Source organism: Salvia hispanica, chromosome 4 (assembly GCF_023119035.1).
Source record: "Salvia hispanica cultivar TCC Black 2014 chromosome 4, UniMelb_Shisp_WGS_1.0, whole genome shotgun sequence".
Classification (NCBI taxonomy): Eukaryota; Viridiplantae; Streptophyta; class Magnoliopsida; order Lamiales; family Lamiaceae; genus Salvia; species Salvia hispanica.
This window is the reverse complement of record NC_062968.1, coordinates 44579407-44603875: the sequence shown is the minus strand read 5'-3', so window position 1 is coordinate 44603875 and position 24469 is coordinate 44579407. Positions and strand designations below refer to the sequence as shown.

The window sequence follows — 24469 nt, the reverse complement described above, 5'->3', positions numbered from 1 at the left end:
TATTAATCTATTTTATGTAGTAATAATATGAACAAAATGAGTTAAGTGGAATATAATCCACTATTAAAAATACTAATAGTGAAATGAAATAATTAATAAGAGTTACCAAAATTAAAATTGGAACATATAATTTTTAGAATGGATATTGGTCCATAAATCACAAACTTTGACAAAAAATCATGAACTTAAGCTTTGTGGCGGATTTCGTATATAATAGTCTTTCCTCAATTCTTGGGAAATTCACTACAATTGATGAGTTAATGATTTTTACTACTAAATTCTAAATTTGTGAAAAATATCAAGTTTTTAAAATTTATTATTTATTATTTCCCACACAAAATCTCTTAAATCAATAGTATTACTTTAATTAGTTTTATACGGAGTACTATTTAATACTTTTATGAATAAGTATACAATGTGCTTACTGCGTTCGACTCTCCGTAAGACATATTTACACACTCCTATGTTTTTTTTCCCTTTGTCCTTCTGTTCATTAGATTTAGATCTATTCAATTCTTATTAGTTTTATGTTATTTTTCTTTGTATTTTGTTTATGTTTCAGTTCTTTCTTACACTTTTTTGTGTGTCTTCCTTATATTCTTACATTTCTTTTAGTTTTGTGGAGTATTTTTTTGTCTCTGCTTTCTTCTTTATTTTTTTGTAATTTTCTTATGTTTATTTTATATAATATGTATTTTAACTTTTACTTTTGTTTCGTACGTTATGTTTTACATTTTCTGTTATTATTATTTTACAAAATTATACTATTTCCTTCGGCCCATTGAAGATTTCTTTATCTTTTTGGTTTGTCCCAAGTCTCAACCAAGATAACTTGTTACTAAAAATGGAAACACCTTTCTATCTACTTTATTCCTTCTCTTTTACTTTACTCTCTCCACTTCACATACAAAAGAGTGAACTACAAAAATAGTCTCTGGACTATGCGTTTATCTCGTCAATGAACCCTGGACTTTAAAAATATCCCCAGACAACCCTGGACTAAACGTTTATCTCAAAAATGGTCTTTTTTCACTGTTTCATGATGAAAATACCCTTTTGGAGGGTTTTGGGGGGTTTGGGCAATTTGGTCTTTTTACATTTTAAATCTGATATTATTTCATTGATGTACTAAATCTGATATTATTTCAAAATTATCATTCTTCTTCCCTTTTGTCATCCTTCACTTTGTTTCTTTATTTCAATATTAGATTTAATTTTATAAAATTAAATTTTAAATTTTAATTTTTAAATATCAATAAACTTTTTAATTATTAAAATTACTATTACATAAAAAATTAATAGTTTTAATCAATATTTGATAGTGTCTAATATTTAATCAACAAGGTACGACGACGCCTTAGTTTTAATCAATATTTAATAGTTTTAATCATAAATAGATCATATAACACGATTTATTTCGAAATAAATATGCATCTAATGTAAGACTAATATAATTTCATTTATTAATTTGAAAACAATCAAAACTAACTTGGAAAATTTCAAGAAAAATTCTCCTATATCAAATTTTTAGTAGTATCAAAATTTTTAGTCAACTTCATAATATTTAATCACAAGCAACTATAACAACTGAACGAAGGCTAAATCTTATTTTCCCATCATAATTAATCTGTACTTCTTCAATTCAGCTGAATATTATACTCCATTAAATAAAAAAAATTAATAGTTTTAATCAATATTTATAGTGTCCATGAATTAATAGTTTTAATTAAAAAAATTTATTGATATTTAAAAATTGAAATTTAAAATTTAATTTTATAAAATTAAATTTAATATTGAAATAAAGAAACAAAGTGAAGGATGACAAAAGGGAAGAAGAATGATAATTTTGAAATAATATCAGATTTAGTACATCAATGAAATAATATCAGATTTAAAATGTAAAAAGACCAAATTGCCCAAACCCCCCCCCCCCAAAAGGGTATTTTTCGTCACGAAACAGTGAAAAATGACCATTTTCGAGATAAACGTTTAGTCCAGGGTTGTCTGGGAATATTTTTAAAGTCCAGGGTTCATTGGCGAGATAAACGCATAGTCTAGGGACTATTTTTGTAGTTCACACCATACAAAATAACGTTGTATAAATTATCATGTCACCCAAAAAAAGGATCATCTTTTTCTGAACGGAGGGAGTGCCATTTTATAGTTCAATAAAGAAGTATTAGGCTTTATATCGATTTTTTCCATGAACTTTAAAATTTGATTGCAAAAATAATGAACTTAAGTTTTATATTGAACTAGTATCACGCCTGTACTATTCACAGATTAATATATTTTTAAAATATTAATTTTTAATTTTAAATTAATTAAACAAAATTAGAATTAATATTAACAATGAATAATATGAGTAACAAATTTAGTTATTTGAGAATAAAAAATCTATACAAATCAACATTGAAGCATAATAAATTATAACAATAAAGAATTAAACAAATGGATAATTACTACTATCATTTTTAAAACTTCTTTATACACTGAGTTAACTTTAAAATTAAAATCAATCTCATCATTATAAACTAAAACCTTCAATTCGTCACTATTCAATAGAACTCATAGGTAAAATAACTCGTTTATATCTTTAAAATTGTCCATCTCACCTAAAACTACAATAAAAAAAGGAACAAAATCAATTTGCAACGCACAAAATCAATAATCAATATGTATTAAAACGATATTCCGTGGAACAAAACATAAGATGAGACCATGAAAGTACACAAGCGAATAATTCACACCACATGCATTCGGTGAAAGGACAAAATATATTTTTATCTAAAGATGTGCTTTATCTGACTCACTGTATTGCTTCATGTGCTTTGCTGAACTATTTGATCACTTCCTCATCAGGAATTAGTTTTACCTAAGCATGTACTTGCTGGTTTATGAAAGGAAACTCCACCTTATCAGAGACACATTCAAAAGACACAGTCATCCAAAGACACAGTCAAACTCCACCTTATCAGAGACACAGTCATCCAAAGTAGCCTCAAATTTACCCAAACGATCGTCTTGTCAAAAGAAGTCCATCTTCTAATTGCCAATCAATCCACATTCTATATCACAGAGTAATTAACAACCTAATAACAGAAAAATAGGCTACTCCTCTAATCAATCTTCAATGAGAAATGAAACTCGTCACAGATCAACTCACTTCTCCATGATTAATAATTTAAAACATACCACACACCAGTGAGTATCCTAATGCATCAATAACATATCAAACTCACACATAATAAGTTCATGTTGCTGCAACATTTAGATCATCAAACTTAATTAAGCACCAACACAAACACACACACATGCGATTATTTACGTAAAAGTAATTTTTTTCTTTCAAACCCATTGTTCATCCGCAGATGACTGTATTTATCTCAGCTTCCCTACTTATTCAATTTTAGATTTTTCTTCACTTTTACGTGCGACGCGGGGTCGGAATCGACAATACAGTAGTAGCAGCAGGCGGATTAATACACTTTTTTTCACCCCTCGCCACCACGCCGCCACGCCCACCGCTCCTCCATCGCCATCTCTCGCCGACACGACCACCTCTTTGCCTCGCCGGATCTGATCTAAGTTGACTGCTGAATGAGAGGCCATTCTAGGAGGCGTAGAAGTCATAGCCCTGCTCCTCAATGTCGCCGGAACCCAAGCTATGATCGATGGTTAGATTGGCATCAAAATATGGAAAAAGAGAGGTATACAACCTTATATTCAATCGTTCGTCTTCTTCTGCATTCTTCTCTGTTGTTTTGGTCGGATTTTTGGGTTCTTTAGTTTCTGTTTTTGTAAGTGGATCAGATTAGCTCCACTAATCTTGAATTGCTCCCATGATTCCGTGAAGTACCAATATATTCCTTATAAAATATTGAAATAACTTCCCTCATTCAATTTTTTTTTTCATTAATATTATAAAAATTTCATAATAATTTCATAATGGCAATGTTGTGAATATTCCCAAAACTCCCCTTTTATATATTGTATAGATTTTGCCGAAATCAGTTTCCCCCAATCCACGGGAAATCTGACAAGTTCTTCATTTTCGCAACCAAATTTAAAATATCAAATCCAAACACAATTTATAATATTAGGGACAATAACCCTTTTCAAAATTGTACATTGGTTGTTTGTAATAATAATACATTCCCAATAATAAATTAAAAGGGTATTGGCTAGGGATGTCAATCGGGTCGGCCCATCGGGTTGCGGGCCAACCCTATTCGGGTTGCGGGTTAATCGGGTGCGGGCTAGTCGGGTTATGATTTCTTTCGGGTTATAAAAGTTCAACCCTAACCCTAAAAGCTCGGGTTTCGGGCTAGCCCATCGGGTTAATCGGGTTGCTATCGATAGGATTAACATGCTATCAATCCCATAAATAATGATGAAAATTAGTTATATTCATTAAATGTAAAATATTTAATAATGATAAATTTGAGATATATGCTTAAACTCAATTATAAACATAATCAAATACTAATATTTGAGATATTTCGTAAAATTTTAATGCATATTTTAGAAATTTAAATAATTTTTTAGTGAATTTAAAGTTTTTAGTTTATATATCAATTATTATATTAATAAAAATTCAATATATAATTTATATATTTAATATAAAATTGAAAGTTACTTTTTTTAGTTATCTATAATTAAGTCGAATTAGGAGTAAAAATTAGAATAATAAAAATTTTATCGGGTTTTCGGACCAGCCCATCGGGTTTTCGGGTCTGGCCCTAACGGGTTGCGGGTTAAGCGGGTGCGGGCTAGTCGGGTTGTGATTTCTTTCGGGTTATAAAAGTTCAACCCTAACCCTATAAATTTGGCAGGCTATTCGGGCCAGCCCACGGATTGCGGGCTACATTGACATCCCTAGTATTGGCACCAAATATCATGAAACTTTCAAAAAAAATTATTTTTTCTCACGAACTTTGAACTTGACCTATAATAGATCAATTATCTCCCTTTAAAACCCATACTACCATGGGATCTTTGTTGTTTCAAAGATCCGTATGAGAAGACATCACAATGCACTGGGGAAAAAAGATGTGCCTTTGGAAAGGATTTTGGTGGCAAGATCAAATCAAACAAGCAAGTAAAATATATCAAGAAACGCATTAGATAGAAATGTCGAATTGTAAAATCTACCCATCCTCGCATCGGATGCACCAGCTACTAAGAAATTCTGATACTGCTACTAGACAAGTCATATAAACTTCATGCATCAATACCATCTTATCAAACTAGCACACACAAGTTCACTATGCAAAATCGAATGGGGTAGTGAGCTGCGCAGGGTGGCAAGCCAGGTTAAAGATCGACTAATTTTCAAGCAACGGCCTCCTCAAGCAGCATCTGATCAAAGTGCCAAACACCTAACGTTCCAAGAAAAGATATTGTCATCAGGACCAGAAACGGATATGAAACCTCAATGGTATGAGAAATGCTTTGACATTATTGATACTCAACAAAGTAAAGATGAATCAGAAGCAATGCTAATAAAAAATTGAGTTTTGTTCTGAATTCTCCTTACCGTGGCCTTTACCCACTCTCCTCAACTGTGCAACATATTCAGATATTTTCTTGATAGATTCCACCTACAAAGCAAATATTAGTTACAGCCCTACCGAAAAATACAACGTGAAAGCATCTTGGTAAAGCACAAGATTTGGTCATAAAATCCAAACCTGCTCCCCCAAGTACTCGCTCTCAACAAAATCAGTCAGTTGCACATCATTGCATTTAGAGGCTACCTGTTATAGATCAAACCAACTTAATAAGAAAAACTCGAACTAAAGCTGGTGAGTGCACAACCACACACCGGAGTCCAAAATACCACACCCATAACTTTTTTTCAATTTTCTTGAAAGTCTTAAATTAAACACCTGCCTTCATTACACAGACACACAAAAGAAAGCACAAAAGGAGGACTTACAGCATGTAGATTTAGAAGCTTCTCATTAGTCAACTTTTCTAGAGACAGTGCCAACTCCATAGCTGTAATATAAATGAAGCAAAAAGAAAAGGGCAAACATGTCATATAAATAGACTTTGACGAATGTATAAATTGCTCAAATTTTAAGATGAACAACATCATTGGACATATTGAGGTGATGAAGCACAGTGCAATTTTCATGGAAGACTTCAAACATTTGCTCCAGTCACTTAACCAGTGTCCCTCACCCCTCCCCCTAGAGAAAGGAAAGAAAATTTCTTGATCTCTCTCTCCCATAAGAAAAAACCTATGCAACTTGTCCACACTTACATAACACTTAATCCAAATATGTTCCTCTAAGACTGCAATACACTGTACACATAAATACTATGCGCTCATGAAGACAAGATACGTAGAAAGAAGCAAATGCTTTTCTATCATAGCATTATTGTAGTATTTTATGATGTACATGTTGTCCTTTCACTTAAAACTGAAAATTTCTACTTGAAATCATAAGTTTTTAAGATAATACTTGTCAACTTTAGTAGACCTACTCCAAAAGGTAAATCAAAGAAAATTTATCCTAGAACATCTCTGGTTCCTACCATAAATATTACCACAGAATTATACTCCAGAACAACTATGAGCTATTTCACAACTTGAACAAAGCATTCTCCCATAACCATACCCAAAAATCCATCAAAGCCTACCATGATGACAGGAGTCCAAAAGTTGCACAAAGAAAATTACAAATCGAGGAGCCTAAATTTCAATATGCAACTTATATTCCAACCACCACACAAAAATCTATGATATATTGATATAAATACATTGTTGGAAAGTTAAAAGAGGCTTTGAACATCAGTCTCACATACATAAAAAAGACCTACTCCATAGCGAGCAACTTGAAGTTTTTGGCATGCAGTGAACTAGATCAAATATTCATCTCAACATGGGACATCAAATTTTCCATGTCTTGTTCTTTTCATAATTCAGAATGTATTCAGGCAAGAGATGGAGAAAAAAATCTAAATTTTGTTTTGGAGTAAACAAGGCTATAGAAGTATCAATTGAAAGAAAATAACATTAAAAACATGTCTTGAAATTATTAGAACTAGGGATAAAGTCTTAAAAATCAATATTTTGAAAAGAAATTTCATTATAATATTACTATAATATTGAAAAATAAATGGAGATGCATTATATGGTAATACTTCTTCGATTGATTATTATCTCTGTATTCGGGATATATTTAGCTATGGTGCTCAGTATTTTACGCCGCTGATCAAAATACTGTGAAGGTTGCATGGATTCATTTGATTCCTAGGGTGGCAAGAAACAGTGAAATGGAGGTAGTAATGTGAAGAAGGGAATAGACTCTAAGGGTGACATCAATAGAGAAGGAAAATAAATAAAAAGATGGACATGAAAAATCAAGGCAAATAACTCGAAGTCTAAGGCTGACAAGAGACCATACATAGAGACAACTAATCCTTTATCACTACTCAAGCTTAACTGTAAGGTGTGCAGTGGGCCACACAGGGAGCTAATCACACAAAAGCATGCCACTGAATAGGGATATTAGTTTGTGAATACCTCCAAATATAAAGCTGCGGGTATATAGAGACTGGAAACATTTCCCTAATTTATTAAACACAGCGAAAATAAATGGGTGATCAAGACAAAATTCGGTCCCCGTCTTTGAAGTAAACATTTGGATAGGCATGAGAAATAGGTTGATGTTTTCATTTGGACAAGTGCTCATCTACCAGCCATTCAATTATCGGATCCACAGCACCAGTCATTATACCCCATCCACCGATAATATCTTCACATTAGACTCAAAATATCGCAATATAATCAGGAAAGAAGTATTACCATACAATGCATCTCCTTTCTCCGCATGATCGAACTCCGAAAGCGGCATCACAATCGACTGCAGCTTCACTTTTCCGCCTCGCTTGTTCTGGATACAATCATACAATTCAAAATTTATTACGAAGATTACTTCACGACTGAGCTATGCTAAGACTACAATAGTGATTAAAATCATCACACCTGGTATTCCATCAATTTTTCAGCATGCTCTCTTTCTTCAACACTAGACTCCTTGAAAAACCTACAATAAATCAAATCAAAACCCCCAAATTTCACTCAAATCAACGGCAGATAATAGTTCTCAAAGCGAAGCAAGGTGTAAGCAGCTTACTTAGCAAGTCCTTTGAGAGCAACGTTGTCTCTATCAAAATAGGCGAACATCGCGTGGTACACATACGAAACATTGTACTCCACGCTGTAATTCACCAAAAACCACACAGATCAGAGAAAATACAATCTCAATTCGAATACGAGAATCGGAAAAACAAAATGAAAAATTAACCGAGGAAAACCTACTTGATTTGTTCGTTGATGGCGGCCTCACAGTCGTCGGAATACTTATGGCGAGCAAGAGAGGCTTGAGAGACGCTAGGCACAAGCATGAGCTCCTTCTTGACCTCTTCGAACGGCTCGAAAACGACGCCGGTTAGGGGCTTGCTGTTGGTGTGCTTGGCGGCGCACACCGCGAATCCATTTCCGTTTCTCCCGTCGAGATTCTTAACCGCGAGAGAAGAGGAAGTTGAGAGGAACAGAGCGCTCAAATTTTCAGCCTGCGAATTCAACAGATTAAACGCAGGCGCAGCTTTGAGAATCATTTTTCTTAGTGTGTTTTTGGGAGAGAGGAAGTGATGGATGAGTGAGTGAGTGTTTGAGAGACAGCGAGAGGAAGATATGAATGATTTGTGGAAACGAAGGGAGGTTGGGAGATGGGAGCCGTTGGATGAGAGGACACGTGGATGGAGAGGATTGAGAGGTTGTGAATAGAGCGTGGCGGACTCACGGATAAATCTGGAGTGGGGGCCACTGATATTCCAATGCTCTAAAATTAGCTTTCCAGATTTAATTACTGCGTTTGCGTTTCAGGTTAAGATATGATTTATATATTCCAATTATAAATAATTGCGTTTCAGGTTAAGATATGATTTATTATATTCCTATTATAAATAATTATTGATTGTAAAATTTTAAATGTTTCAAGATAATTTCAATTTGCGGAAATTCGTCCATTCGTAGTTTTAACACGAGTCTCGACCTGAAACCTGAGCATTTCAAACATTTCATATATATATTATTATCCCATGTTGTCGATTTAATTGTTAAAAGTTCTGAATGCAATTTGGACTATTGAAAAGCTTTGATTTTTTCACATCAAGTTTCATTACATGAAATTGATAATAACGAAAAATAAATATACAAGTCAGAAAATAGCCTTCAAAAAATTTCAATCAATTTTGAATTGTATTGTTTGACTGGAGTGCCTAAACTATTTACTACTCCTACAAAGCAAAATATTTTTAAAGTAAGAATATAATTTTCAATATGACATAAATTTTGAGATTTTTATTAAAATTATTTCGTGTTATATGGGTGTAGTGGAAAGGTGTCTCTCGTAAAATTTGGAAAAGATAAGGGTCCACTAATTATTGCGATTCAATTAGTCCAAGTTTACAAAATATATATTTTGGTGAAATTAGCACCATGATCATAGCGAAAAGGCTCAAATGCCATCATTTAGAAGGTAAGGGCATTATGAGATTTTAATATGCAACAGTGAGGCATCAGTTATACTTTTCTTTTAATCATTTACTAAATCATAAGCAATGTTTATTGTTTTGTTTTACACGTTTTTCGTTTTATATATTTTCTGAAGTACCTAATCATCTTAATTCTTAAGCTCACCACTTTAATTAGATATGAACATTTACAGAAATTAAATGTTAATGAATAATTATTTAAAAGTAAAATTGCAAATTGTGTTCATCTAATATAATGAGTAGTACTTTAGATTAAAATTCCAATAATCGATATTGTAATAAGTAATTAAGATGCAGAATAAATATTGTCAAATTTAGAACAATTTTTTTGGTCAAAATTATTTCAAATTCCTCTGTTTCACCTTTATATTATTGCTTATCTAATAAAAATATAAACATTATATATTACAGTACAATTAGATAAATTAATAGTAATATTTGATTAAAAATATACTCCATATAATGTTTCATATTCAGATTTTATATAAATGACAATGTGATGCGGTCAATGAAATTGTTATTTTGAGGCATATTCACAAAAAAACTTTATTGTGTAATTTTCACGAGTGAGAAAATAAAAAAAGAGAGCTGCGGCTGTGGCTGAAGAAGATATAATGGCAGAAGCCCCCCACATTGCTGAAATACAATAATGCAGCGATTTTTGTTTCTGAATTCTGACATGGTTTATCAATATTGATTACTTCAAAATTCAAAATCAATATTTATCAAGTCAAAACTAAGGTTTTTTTTCATAGGAAAGTACTCTTCCCGTTCCCGTTTGCCAAATGTTATCCACATTTGCCATTTCGATTTATCTACATAATATTGTTTATTTTGCCTTTTTTTTCTTTCTAATTTTGACACAGGACTTCACTCTCCACTAAGGCCATCTCCAACCATTTACGCCAAACTCAAACCTATTTTTGAGTATACGTCACACCAAAAAGTAGTTTTACTCCAACCATTTACACCATCTTTAAGTTTACACCATTTTTGAGTATTTGTCTAATAAAATTTTGGAGTAAACACCATATTTGGTGTTATTCCATTGAAAACCCCAAAAATGGGTTTGAGTTTGGTGTACGGTTGGAGAAATTATCTACACCAAAAATGAGTTTTGGTGTACGATTGGGGATGGTCTAACTCATGACATTCATATTCTATTATAGTAAAACTTAAAAATATGACTCATATGTCACTAACAAAAACCAAATCAAATGTGTACAACATTTGATGAACAAAGGGAGTAATCTCAAATGATCCATCACATATATGATCACAAATAAAAAAAAATTAAAAATCACACGAAAGGCAAGAATGCCGGTTCGTCTAGGACTCTAACTGATGGTTCTTTTACATTTTTCGTGTCAAAAGAAATATTATTCCTATAAAACCAATGCAATACATAATTTCCACGGTCAGGTCGAAAGGAAAATTTGCACGGTCCGAATGAGTTCATGTCATTATATGCTACACTTGAAGTTGTGGCAAAAATCGGAAAATAGCCAAAGTTTGTGAAAGCAAAAAGAATCACGATGACAAGAAACAATCAACCTTTCAAGACAAATACTACTCACTCCGTCCAAAAAGATAGCCTATCATTCTATTTATGTCTATCCTTTCTTACTAAAAATAGTCAATTTTTTCATTTGTGTCCATCCACGAGATTGTGGAGTACTAATTCCTTAGTACTAATCCTTGAATGATATACTTAAAGAGTTAAAGTTGTACAAATGATAAATAAAAAGTTGCTTGAATCCATTTAACCTGCTTTATCTTTTAATGTTACAATTGGATGTGTAACTGAATAGTGAAAACCATTCAGGTTAGAACATCAATAGCTATAACTTTAATATACTACAACAACAATAAAAGTTCAACCCTCAACTTATTGTAAAATGGAAATAAGCAACGTGAGAATAATTTAAATTTTATCAACCCTCAACTTTCAGTTGCAGAAATGGGGCATCTTCAAGCTTTTGAGAAGTGCCATCAAGTCCACGCACCTGAATTATGAACTTCAGAAAAGAAGTACCCGAAGGGACTTCGAGGTCAGATATGTAAAAGGATTTCACGGCCGCCTCCCCAAGATACTCGTGAGCTACTTCAGATAGTCGACTCTGGGTCCCAGATGATGGGCTATTGAGCTTCTCAACGAATATGTTGTAATTTAGGAAAAGATCAGCATAACCAGCTTTGAGTTGCCAAATGATTTTGACACTGAGGTTCTTGGACCCTTGTGAACCGGAAGTCCAACTCACGAATTCGCTAGAAACGTTCCACGAATCCGATGGGGGGAAATTTGTATTCTCACCATCTGCAGAGATCTTAAGGTCTCCGAGTACTGCGTAGTATTCTGATGGAGCACGAGAAAGTACGTAATCAGCAGCAGACCTTTCTGGCTTTGGTCTGTAGCATAGGGCCTGGATTTCTGTCAATATGTGTCCAGCCATGTTGATGCTGCTTTCTTGAATGATCCATCCGGGTTCTTGATCCAGCTTGGTCACTCGTCGTGGCATCACAACACTAGTGAAACGGCTTGAGAACTGGGTCATGGTTAGCAAGGTATTTCCTGATGCAGCAAGAAGTACTGTCTTTTTCTCGTTGCTGGCAGAAGAGAAACCAAGAGCGAGGCCTAGGAGAGAGTTCCCATTTGATTTAACCTTCATGAGTTATCTCATCAGATAATGAGTTCAAGTAGTCACAAAGATCATTATATCATCAAGAGCGTGAGGTTGTATCAGGTTCCGATTTTATAAAAGTGGCTAAGGTTCTTATGGATCCAAATTCATCTTTTGTTGGTCCATCACTTACTTTTGATGAAATTAAGAATGGGAGTGCATTGTAGCTGTGAAAAGAAAGCAATTAAGATTACACAGCATATTGAATTTCTGAGTTAGAGTCTTACAGAATATGTGAAGTGTACTGGTGAGTTCCGCAAAGGTAGCTCTCCGTGAAAGAGACGCGCTCTAAATTCAGCTTTATCATCGAGAGTTCCTACAAATGTGATACTTCCTCCCCCGCTGTAAGATGCTCCTTTGAAACTGTAATTAGTATATAAATGTCACATTTCCAAGTATTGGGTTCAGCAAGCATTGGTAGAAGTATCACGGATAAGCATTCACATTTTCAAGTTTACATTTCACGGGCTTGTTTAAATTTAATAAATTTCCAATTCAGCAGCTGGTATGAAAAATATTCAAAATTAAAAGATGATTTTCTTAGTTGACGACAAAAAAATTATTGAAAACTGATAAGAACTAGAAAGTAGAAACAGCTAAAGGGAACCCAAAAGTACTTGATAATAAAGTGAATCAACTTACTCAATTGAGACTTGGATCGGCTCAGTCTTAGAGTCTCCAGAGTACGCAAGGAAAGGCTGTAACAAAGTCCACGGGTCAGGATGATGGAAAAGATATGCTGAGTAGTTAGATCAACTATTACACAATCAATCAGTAACTATCCCCTACATTTGATTAGTGCTTAAACACGTGATCAGATGACCGTGCTGACATTTTTTTGTAATCTATTTTGAAGTTAAATCAGTTATATCCTTTGTTGCACAGCCTAAGGTACTTGACTGAGCAACTGCTGCTTGGTAACTAACAGAAAACGAAAGGCTTATCGCTCTAGCATAACCATGGCGATATAACGACCTTTCTGTTTCAAAAGTCTAACAAATACATATACCCCAATCAATTTCTCAACCCTTGATCATTACTCTCCTTGAAACGTGAAAAATATGACTCAACATACGCAAATTAGTATTTATTTAATGATAGCTTAAGTCATATATCCAGTATTATAGTAGTTCCATCCTCTACTAGGGAAAGCACTATTTTCAGAAGTTGAGAAAACAGAAGTATTGATGCAAGCTCTTCCCTTCTGAATCAGATAGATTCATATCTGAAAGAGGTTGACAATAAGTTCTTCCGAAAAAGACTATTTGTCCCTTCGTTAGAGGTGTTCCAGAAATGTCTGTGATTTAGTAAATTGTTCTAGAGCAGAACACATTGGGAGGCATACCTGAAAGCTTTGGGACGAGAGGTCATTCCATTGATTGCTGGAAATTTGCTTCCCATCAGCATATATGTGGTAACCATGACCCTGAGACAATATTACACATTTTCTTATATAGCAATGAATTAGTTAATTTGTTGCCCTGCAGACTCTACGTGATGAAACTTCTGACAGATAAACTGATGTGTAAGATTTACAAAGAAGAAAAGTAAAATGAAATGAGGATGATAATCAGATATCATGAAACGTTAAGTACCTGATTGAAATTCGAGTAGAATGGAAGCACTTTTGGGTAGTTCTGGACAATTCCCCATGATTTTTCAACCAGTCCCCACCATCTGTTAATTTATTCCATGCAAATGAATGGCAAATAAGAAAGAACCTACAGAGTGAAGCTGACGAGCAATATTGAATTAAGCTAGAAAAAGTCAACCCCAAAGAAATTTTAAGTCTTGTAATGTTACATGAAGATCAACAGATGAGACATTACATGGCATGGAGAAGTTAGAAAACTTAGAGAAGTAGCCACTAGGTAAACAGTATCTTCCTTCACAGCATCCAACAGTTAAGCCATATTAAAGGATAGAAAGAATTACTGAACACAAAAGGGAACCAGCTTCGACTAGTGTGGTGCAGGTTACACTAAAAATCCACATGGTCTTAATTTTATCCAGAGAAATTAGTACTCCAGATAGAATTACCACATTCATTATGTCAAAACACTAATGTCTCCTCGTGCACTCCGCTACGTTAGTAAGCAAGAAGTATCAATCATAACCATAACAAGATAAATATGGATCCATAGGCCAGATAAGTCAGTACCAGCCATTACCGATTTTGAGCAGTTTGAAAGTCAGGTGGTTGTTTCGTCTCATAGACCCATCCAGGTGCAAATATTGCTGCTGAAACGTCGGCCTTCTTTATCACATCAAGAGCAACATTTGTCTGCATAAAAGGATATAATAATATTTTTTAAATTCTCTGTGGTTATACTGCACTTCACTCACATAACTTCGAGTCAAGACAATTCTAATTCAGAAAGTGGCTTAAAGAAATTAATTATCAAGTATGTAAAAGCTCCAAACACTGAATATGAGTTTGTATAACTGAAAATTTCTATCCCATTTATAACAAAATTGCATAAAAGACTCACTAAATGAATTAAACCTCAACATGGGTGCATCCTATTATGTCCTACATGTGCCTTATTCATGTTTAGGACAAAGATCCCAGTCCAAACTTTCCTGATTAAACCCATAGACAAGTCTCTCGTATTTGATGTCATCTATTTTATAGTCTTTATAATTTGTGTAGCACAAGAAAATAATACTCCCTCTCTTAAGATGAGACATGCAATGATCACGGGACATAAATGGAGGTTAGATGAAACTTGGGAAGTAAGAAGTTAGTAGTATATCAGTAAAATATTTGGCTAAACCAAAAATGAATACATTTTTTATTCATCTAAGGAGAGACGGGTTAAAACCTACAGTCCACTGTCCGCCGCCATACGTGCCCCTTCCGAAGACATCAATGCCCATGTAAACATCAAAATTTCTGTCAGCTGCAACCTCAGCCGACTGCTTAGGAAAATCTTCCTGTATCACAGAAAAAAAAGTTCCAATATGTTCTTATCCATATACATACATATATATATACAAATACAGTAGGAAAGTAATACTACCTCCCATGAATAGTTCACAAAAATGCCATCACATAAATCAAAGAATGGCTTGTTTTTGTCATTTAGTTGATTCTGCCAGTTAAGATCACCATCAACAGTGACGCTATCATACCTGTAGCCTCACACAATTAGTATAATAGTAGTACTTCAATTGTGTTCTCTAGAAAGTTCCAAAACAGAAAGAAGTAAATGCTGTCATTACCATATAACCAAAGACCCAGGCAGCGAGGAGTGCATGGTCTGGCTTAAATAGCTGATGAATTCTTTCAGGTTCGGGATTTGTCCGAGATCCAAATTGACTTCCATATTGATCTGCCAATATGAACAGGTAACCAAATTTATTACTTTTTGACAACTTCTTTCCTAAATCAAAGAACTAAGTCCCAATAAATTCTGCCCCATGTTCGCTTAATGTTTAGCATCCCAATGATTCACAGTCAATCAAAACTCCTTTTTTAAAACTTGAGCTATGTTGAATGACCTTGTGGATCAGATAAACTGGCTGTTAGTATATATGGAAGCAGACATGCTGATCTCAGAAACAGCTCAGTACAAATTATGCAAAGCAAGTATGGTAAAGCCTTTACACTACACTACACTACACTACACTACAGACATCAAAACTCAATAATTGCAAGAAAGGAAAAAAACCACTGAAATAATGTGACAACGATACCAAAATGAAGCGTGAAAAAGCAAGTTGAGATAAGACATAGGAAATATGCAAGCTCACCAGCCAACCATCAAAGCCTAGAGCAACAGCAAGCTCTGTCAGTCGGTCAGCATACATTCGAACAGAATCCTTTGAAGCTAACAGATTATCAGCACGTATTTTCCCTTCATCCCATTCCATGATAAAAGTCCCTAATACCTTCAGAGTTGCATCAATACAATTTATACAATAAGTAACCTAAAATGTAAACATAATCAACATATCCAAATATACTAATACAAAATATATACGTGACTGAGAACTGTGATCACAATTTGTCCAAAATTCCATTGAGAAACTCTATAGTGCAAATTTTACTATTTGAAAACCACAACTTCAAGGCATCACCAGCTAACTAAATAGTAACAGTTAGAATACTAGTACTTTTTTTCTTTATAGAGAGGACAATTAATATCATTTCCCTTTATCAAAAACCCAATCACAGCAAAATGAACGCCAACACATGATGGACCACACATCATAAAGCAAGCTTTAATTGAAACAACAAAAAAAGCATCCGAAATTGAGTGAAAGTAAACTTTATGACTCTGATCAAAATGAACTTTTCCCCAAAATAGAACACAACAAGCGATTAACCAACCAATCAATCAATCACACCTTAACGCCGTGCCTATGAGCAGTATTAGTCCAGCACGGCGGCGGCAGAGTCACCAGATTATGCGAGAAGTAAACAAAAACATCGATCAAATACCAATGCCATATCGCAAACGCATCGGCGTTGGCCCCTCCCTGCACGAGCCTGTCATCCGTGTAGCCTCCCGCCATGTCATGGCAGACCAGAGTCCGCGGCCGGCTCGGCAAGGCGGCGGCGGCAGGGAGCTTGACGGAGGCCTTGTTGAAGGGGAAATGGAAGGAACTGAAGTAGGCTCGGGACTCCAATTCCTCGAGCGTCTGCAGCGGGTAGGAGAGAGGAGTGGCCGGGATGAGAGGATCAAAAGGCGGCGGAGGATCGGCGGAGGAGGAGGAATCATCAGCCATTGCAAGTGAAGAGAGGAAGGAGCGGAGATCCTTGAGGGCAGCGTAGGCTTTGGGGTGATTGGATTTTAAATAGGGGATCATATGATAATGAAGGAGACCTCATGCCACTGAGTTGACTCACTATTCTTCTTCTGCACTGAAAATATCGTTTCTTGTTGCGTTGGCGCTACAATGAATTAAGCAAATTTCGTTCTGGGTTTTCCGATTTTGTGGAAAATTCATTTATCAATTCCTAATCTCAAATTCCCTTTTTTTTTTTTTAACTCAAAATATAAATAAATAAATACTCCATATATGTGTCCTTAAATTTATATTAATTTGTCTAAAAAAATATGTATATACATGAAGAGTTATGATAAAAAAAAAATTGAACTTGAGTTTATGGTATAGAAAAGATCAAATATCAATCTTAGGATTTTTTAATATAAAATGCTAGTGTTGATGGCACATGATAATCAAATTTAATTAATTAAAACGTCTAATCTAATGGTAAATATCAATCCGTACAACACAAAACCATTATAATATTGCTTTGATTTTTTGCATTATATTCAATTTAAAAAGCTTTCAATTTAAATAATTTTTTTTTGCGTATACCGCGTATTAATATTAAATTAAATGTAATTTTATAAGGATTTCGACAAAATCATGGGATGTTTTCACATGACATAAATTTGTTGATTATTGGAGTTTACTTTTGAATTTGTAAAATGACTAGGCTGGAAAATGAGCAGTTTTGGAGAAATATTTCTAAATATTAATTTTTTACTAATTTTCATGCAAAAACGAAACACCTCTTGTCTTGGAATGAAGCGAATAATTCTTATGTTCAAAATAATTAATTAAAGAATACATCATTTTTTTCATAAAAGAAAATCAAATCTTATTATTATCTTCAACTTCAAATAATTAGAGAATTAAATGATATGGATTTAATGAGATTAGAGCAAAATAAAAAAAAATAAAAGACAAGTGATGGTATTTTTAAAATTTTTCTAAAAAACTATGATAATATCATATACTGTATATTCTAAGGACTTAAAGGCCCAAATCACATATCAAAGAACAATATGAAGTTATCTCTATTATAAACTATGAATATCCTCATTAGCGGAGCACATGCACAATGGAGTAGTAATTAATCTGCACTCGTGAGTCGTGATCATAAAGTTAAAGATTCTCATTGATTGTCGTAAATATTTATTTTTCGACTTGTTGGTTATATTAATAACATTACTTGTCCCCTAGAAATGGAGTATAGTTAACATTATTATTATTTGAGAGGTAAATGGAGAGATAAACACTTATAATTATTATACTTATCGTTTTTTTATGAAAAATTATTTTTCAACTATATAATTTTTTTTTGGAGAGGTATCTTTTCCTTTCCATTGAAATAGAGTATAGTTTAAGCATTAATTTCCAAAAGGAAAGCTAAATAGAGAGATAAACTCTTATAACTACCATATTTATCTTTTTTATTTCATGAAAAATCATTTTTCAAGGGAAATTATATTTAAGAATGTACTATACCTTTTTCTCATTTTGAAGAGGTATTTGATGGAGAGGTAAAATCTTATAACTATCATATTTGTCTTCTTTTCATAAAAATCATTTCCAATGGAGAAGGTATTTGAGATGATATTATACTTTTATGTTTTAAGAAGCATTTTGTACTATTATTTTATTTAGAAAATAATTTACCTTTTATATATTTTTTCCTTGAAAATGTGTTAATTTTTGCATTTCACTTTTTGAGAAGATAAATATGGGATATACATTTTTTATTTATCTTTAATTGGAGATGCTATAAGAGATGCTAGCTATTACATTAAAGAGAAAAATGAGATTTACTTTATTAAAGAATAAAAAGACATCTCAATATAGTTAAATTAAAATGGAAATATGAATATCTTAAATTGGACGGACATAAAACTTTAAAGGGACATAAATAGTCATTTTCCTAAATTGAATGATTATTAAATCGAATATCAATCATACCCCATTATGGTCGATTGTTCTAAAATTAAAATTGTAATACTACCACTTTTATAGAGCAAATTATGTTACGTTGTTACTATAAATTATTATATTATGCAAATAGTATCATATAACTGTTACTACATTAAGTTCAACAAAATTACCGTATAATTCTTAACCTTTTAATTTAATTAATGAAACATTAGTTTAAAGACGTAACAAAACCACTTATCTAAAATTGTTCGAATAAAGTAAAATATGTAAGTATTTAACAAGTTCGTTTTCGATTTGTAGTTTGTGTAACATGTAGGAGCAGATTTTATTGTTGGGTGTCTCTGTCAAGTTATACAAGTTATTGCACGCGAAACGTGTTTGCAACTGATTTTGATTTCTTTCGACAAGAAAACAAAATCAGTTTGGGATATCCTTTTATGCCGTGAAGATATAAATACGGAATTTTCAAACGCAATTATATATGCTCTCTAATCTCTCAGTTCAAGTATTTGCATAGAGAGTTTGGAGAATCTTGCAATTCAGATTAAGATATTGTTGACTAGACTGAAATTATTATTTGATAAGAAATTAAGCATTTGAATTGGATTGAAAAAAAATACAAAGATTTATAGTAATAAATGATAAAGTTAAATAATTTTAAAAAAAATTGTACTATCATTTTAGAAAATACTAACAAATAGGAGTATATAAAGTTCATGTACATAAATATTAATATAATCTGATTTCTAGATGCAAGTGCACATGTGATAAAATTTCTCGACTTAAATATTTCCTCTCTTCAATCTAATCGAAGAGCATTGGTACTATTTTAAGTTATGTATAACTTATTGTTGAATTGTATAATTCCCATTCAACTTATTTTTATTTCATTGCATACATCGGCGGTAGACTATACAAAATAAGGTAAAGATTTACCCTAATTCTAATAGTCTATTATGCGATAATTATCAATCACAATATCAATCTCATATCTCCTTAAATTATTCCATTGTGATTTGATCTCTTTTTAATTTCTATCCAACACTCCCTCTCAAGTTAACTAAGGGGATCGCCCATACTTAACTTGCCCAATACTTCATGGAAATTTCTTGAGTCCACAGTCTTGGTAAGAATATCAGCTAGTTGGTCTTCAGATCTGACAAATGGTAGTTCCACGACCTTTGCTTCTATGTTATCTTTGATGAAGTGTCGATCCACTTCGACATGTTTTGTCCGATCATGCTGCACTGGGTTCTCAGATATACTGATGGCTGCTTTGTTGTCGCAGAATAGTTTGCAGGGTCCGGGGGACTCCAACTCCAACTCGGTCATTAGCCCTCTTAGCCACAGGATCTCAGTTAATCCACTTTTGATCCCTCGAAATTCTGCCTCAGCACTTGACAAATCTACCACCTTTTGTTTTTTACTTCGCTAGGTGACCAGATTGCCGCCAACAAATGTGAAGTACCCTGCAGTTGACTTTCGATCATTTGGATTTCCCGCCCAATCAGCATCTGTGTATCTTTATATGTCCATATGTCCATGTTTCTCGAACATCACTCCATGGCCTGATCTTCCCTTCAAATATCGGACGATGCGTAGTACCGCTTCCCAATGGGCTGCTTGGGGCTTGTGCATAAACTGACTTACAACTCCAACTGCATAGGCTATGTCAGGTCTGGTATGGGACAAGTAGATCAGCTTCCCAACTAAACGTTGGTATCTTGCACAATGAGTGGGCTCCGCTCCTTCTACTATCTGTAAACCATGGTTTTGAACCATAGGGGTATCGGCTGGCTTGCAGTCCAACATCCCAGTCTCTGCCAACAAGTCAAGAACATACTTCCTTTGATTAATGAAAATTCCCTTTTGGGACTTTAATACTTCTATCCCCAGAAAATACTTTAGTAGTCCAAGGTCCTTCATCTCAAATTCTGAAAATAAGTTCTGTCTTAGCTGCCTGATCTTCTTCGTCGTCGCCAGTAAGAATCATGTCATCTACATTGAATGATAAGACAAGTGATTTTTCCTTCCCTTTTCTTCGGAAATAGAGTGTGGTCAGAATTACTTTGTTTATACCCATACTTCTTCATTACCTCAGTAAACCTTCCAAACCAAGCTCGAGGCGACTGCTTCAACCCATACAACGTCTTTTTGAGCTTGCATACTTTCCCACCTTCAAAGTCTTCAGAGAAACCTGGTGGAACCTCCATATAGATTGGTTTTGAAAGTTCACCATGTAGGAAGGCATTAGTGACATCAAACTGGTGAAATGGTCACTCCTTGTTGGCCGCAATAGAGAAGAGAACCCTGATTATGCTCATCTTGGCAACTGGGGAGAATGTCTCGGCATAATCGACTCCATATGTCCGAGTGTACCCTTTTGCTACCAACCTCGCCTTATATCGCTCAATCGACCCATCTGGTCTCCTCGTGATGGTGAAGACCCACCTGCACCCCACGGCTCGCACACCTTCTGGTTTCACACATACTTCCCATGTCTTGCTTTTCATTAGTGCATTCATTTCTACCATCATCGCCTCTCTCCAATGAGCTATTTTCATAGCCTCTTCAGCAGTTTGGGGGATCTCTTCTTCTTCATACAGAGCGGTTGTGAATGCTCTAGCCATCTCTGTGAGATTGGCTTTAGCAAGATTCGCCACTGAGTATCTGCTTTTAGCCCCTATCCTCTCCGGACTGTACCTCTTGGGTGGAATCCCCCGAGTGTTTCGTTGGGGAATAATGTATCGGCCAGTATCACCATCAATAGCGGTGATTTCATCTACACCAGAATTGTCAGAAGTAATAATTGTACTTTCAGGGCCAGGTTCTGGATTTACCTCAAATATCACTGGAGGAGAATTCAACTGAGGCGTGGTTGACTGAGGAGGGTCTACAGTAGATCTGACCTGCTCGGCAGTAGCACTAGCTTGTTCTGTTAGTTCCGCTTCTGAGTTGCTTGGTTGAGGCACCGACCAACTTTGGGGTCCACTAATACTCATATCCCTTAGGCTATTCCTACTCTCCCCCTGACCTCAAAGTTGGGTTTGATAGAAATATTCACATTCAAGGAAATTACAATTCATAGTAGTGATTATTTTCCTAGATGATGGATCATAGCATCGATATCCCTTCTGGTTAATTCCATATCCGAGAAAGACACATTTCACGGCACATGCAGAAAATTTTGTTCGCTCGTGTTTCGGAATATGCACATAGACAGAACATCCAAAAATTTTAAGCGGAAGAGTGAGAGGTTCAGGAATTTTTGCCAATTTTGAAAGGACCTGAAGGGGTGTTTTCATGTCAAGTATTTTTGTAGGAAGATGATTAACAAGATAAACCGAGGTAGCAACAGCTTCGGGCCAAAGAAATTTTGGGACGTTTGAGTAAAAAAACAAGGCTCTAGTTATTTCAAGAAGAATTCAGTTTTTCCTCTCAGCTACCCCATTTTGTTCCGGTGTATAAGGGCAATTGTTTTGGTGAATTAACCCTTGTGTTTTAAAAAAGTCTTCCATGTCCTTATTGACAAATTCCCTACCATTATCTGACCTAAGAATTGAGATAGTTTTGTGAAATTGTGTCTGAATCATTTATATAAGGTGACAAATTTTTCAAAAACTTCAGATTTATTTCGCAAAAAATATACCCAAGTCATTCTAGTGCAATCATCAACAAAGAGGAGAAAATATTTAAAACCATGATCACCAGTAATAGGCGCAGGGCCCCACACATCAGCATGAACGAGGAAAAAAATATCTTTAACACGCGTATCACTAGATTTAAAAGACTGTCTATGATTCTGAGCCAAAACACATGACTCACAAGAAATATCTTTAAACTGGGAAAATTTTAGAAAAAACAATTTAAAATAACCTGCAGAAGGATGACTCACTCTTCGGTGCCACAACCAAGCTTCTCTATCAGCAGATCCGTGAGCAAGCATTGCGGTGCCACCTTGGTGAGCTATCTCATCCACATATTAGAGGCCTTGACGCTCGTGCCACGCCCAATTATCCTCCTCGTCCTGATATCCTGTAAAACACAGAAGTTCAAATGCATCAATAGAGTACAATTTAGCTCCTTAGTCACTTGACTAATAGACATGAGCTTGTGAGACAGTTTAGGCACATAAAGACAATTTGTGAGTTTCAGACTTGGAGATATTTCAATAGTTCTACACCCATTCACAGACGTCAATTCCCCATCAGTAGTCTGAATTTGACTCTTAATTGCTTCATTAAAAGTAGAGAAATCTCCCCTATCATAAGTCATGGTATCTGTAGCCCCACAATCAAAGATCCACCCACTTTCAGTATTACCATGTATTTTTTGGGCCATGCACGCAATATGGACGTTTTCGAGGGGTGCAAAGTAATTAGGACTAACAAATGATTTTTCTGACACCGTGGGGTCTTTTTTTATATTTTTCACTCCTATAGGTCTTAACTGCATACTAGTTTCATCATGGGGTGCATTGTATAATAAATCAGAACTTGTAGGCATGTCATGGGGTAAAATTTGAGAATTCGCAAACTTGGAGGGCTTAATTGCAAAAACAGAAATAGGGTTAGGATTAAAAAATCCTAACATGTTACCTCCAAATGTTCCGCCGCTTCTCCTAAATTCGGCGACTGCCACCTCCCCAATCCCTCTGCCTCTGTTATCCTGCCGTCCGTGAGCGTCGGCGACCTCCTGGTTGCCCACTCCGGTCGCCGGAAATAAGCCCCCTCCACCTTCGGTCACATCAATTGCCATTTTCTCCTTGGCCTTTTGATTTTCATCCCACCATTCCGGAAATCCGACGAGGAGGAAACACGATTCCTTGGTGTGTTTGTGTTTTCCACAGTGAGAGCACCAAAGTTTCGATTTATCTTGCTTGAATAGCCGGCGATTTGGGGCGGCTGGTGTCCCGGTGCGTTGCGGTGGTGGTCCACTCCGCTGCTGATTTCGGGCTGTAAATCCAAGCCCGATACTGCCTGATGATGAAACTGCTTCGTTGGTTGCGCCAGTTGGTTCGACGGTGGTTGCCGGCATGATTTTCAGTAGTGTGGCTTCTCTCTTTATCCAGCCGTACGCGACCTCCGCTGAGGGCCATGGTCGGTCTTTGATGACTTCACGCTTAAGCTGGTCGTATCTTAGGTTGAGGCCGGTCAAAAATTTGAACAATCGTCGTGTTTCAATGTAGCGCCGGAATTGTCCCACCCCTTTGTCACAACACGTGACCGGTTGTTCTTGTTAAGTTTGGTATACTGAAAAGCATGTTTCGAGCAAGTTTCGCTCGAATAGAATCTTGCTTGTATACGTAAAACTCTATAATCCACTTTTAACCCTATTCAGTATTATTCGAGCAGTTTCGCACGAATAGAATCAATATATTATTACATTGTGTTTGCTTATGCATTTATAAGATGTTTTATAAACATTTAAATGTATAAGAAGCAAACAAAGTCTAAGTCTTTTGCTTAGTAGACCGGTTGTGGGCGTCGTCCACTTTAAGGTAACAC

The 24469-nt window shown here is 34.9% G+C and overlaps 2 protein-coding genes across 3 annotated transcripts; both read right to left on the bottom strand.

The window, feature by feature from the left end:
* Positions 1–5086: 5086 nt before the first annotated feature.
* LOC125222727 (ferritin-2, chloroplastic-like) lies at positions 5087–8695 on the bottom strand. The gene is made up of 8 exons (XM_048125494.1): positions 8336–8695; positions 8151–8234; positions 8000–8060; positions 7820–7907; positions 5942–6003; positions 5694–5759; positions 5540–5603; positions 5087–5381 (listed from the first exon to the last, which is right to left on the bottom strand). The coding sequence occupies exons 1-8, from the start codon at positions 8632–8634 to the stop codon at positions 5335–5337; spliced, it is 771 nt and encodes a 256-aa protein (XP_047981451.1). The 5' UTR covers positions 8635–8695; the 3' UTR covers positions 5087–5334.
* A 2615-nt stretch (positions 8696–11310) lies between these two features.
* LOC125224356 (cytosolic endo-beta-N-acetylglucosaminidase 1-like) lies at positions 11311–17157 on the bottom strand. Of its 2 annotated transcripts, none has more exons than XM_048127743.1 (11): positions 16608–17157; positions 16011–16148; positions 15480–15589; positions 15278–15389; positions 15084–15191; positions 14426–14538; positions 13850–13931; positions 13600–13680; positions 12897–12952; positions 12482–12617; positions 11311–12236 (listed from the first exon to the last, which is right to left on the bottom strand). In XM_048127743.1, the coding sequence occupies exons 1-11, from the start codon at positions 17067–17069 to the stop codon at positions 11508–11510; spliced, it is 2127 nt and encodes a 708-aa protein (XP_047983700.1). In that variant the 5' UTR covers positions 17070–17157; the 3' UTR covers positions 11311–11507. The 2 variants fall into 2 exon arrangements, with proteins under 2 accessions (XP_047983700.1, XP_047983701.1); XM_048127744.1 differs by lacking the exon at positions 16608–17157 and adding an exon at positions 16241–16370.
* Positions 17158–24469: the final 7312 nt, after the last annotated feature.

Excerpts from the sequence above, each read along its gene's own strand:
- LOC125222727 (XM_048125494.1), bottom strand. The coding sequence starts at position 8,634 with ATGATTCTCAAAGCTGCGCCTGCGTTTAATCTGTTGAATTCGCAGGCT. Across the intron at positions 6,004-7,819 it reads GAAAGGAGATGCATTGTATG|CTATGGAGTTGGCACTGTCT; the intron begins GTAATACTTCTT and ends TTTATATTACAG. Across the intron at positions 5,382-5,539 it reads GAGAGTGGGTAAAGGCCACG|GTGTTTGGCACTTTGATCAG; the intron begins GTAAGGAGAATT and ends TTGGAACGTTAG.
- LOC125224356 (XM_048127743.1), bottom strand. The coding sequence starts at position 17,069 with ATGATCCCCTATTTAAAATCCAATCACCCCAAAGCCTACGCTGCCCTC. Across the intron at positions 13,932-14,425 it reads TTTCAAACTGCTCAAAATCG|ATGGTGGGGACTGGTTGAAA; the intron begins GTAATGGCTGGT and ends ATAAATTAACAG. Across the intron at positions 12,953-13,599 it reads TCTCGTCCCAAAGCTTTCAG|CCTTTCCTTGCGTACTCTGG; the intron begins GTATGCCTCCCA and ends ACTTTGTTACAG.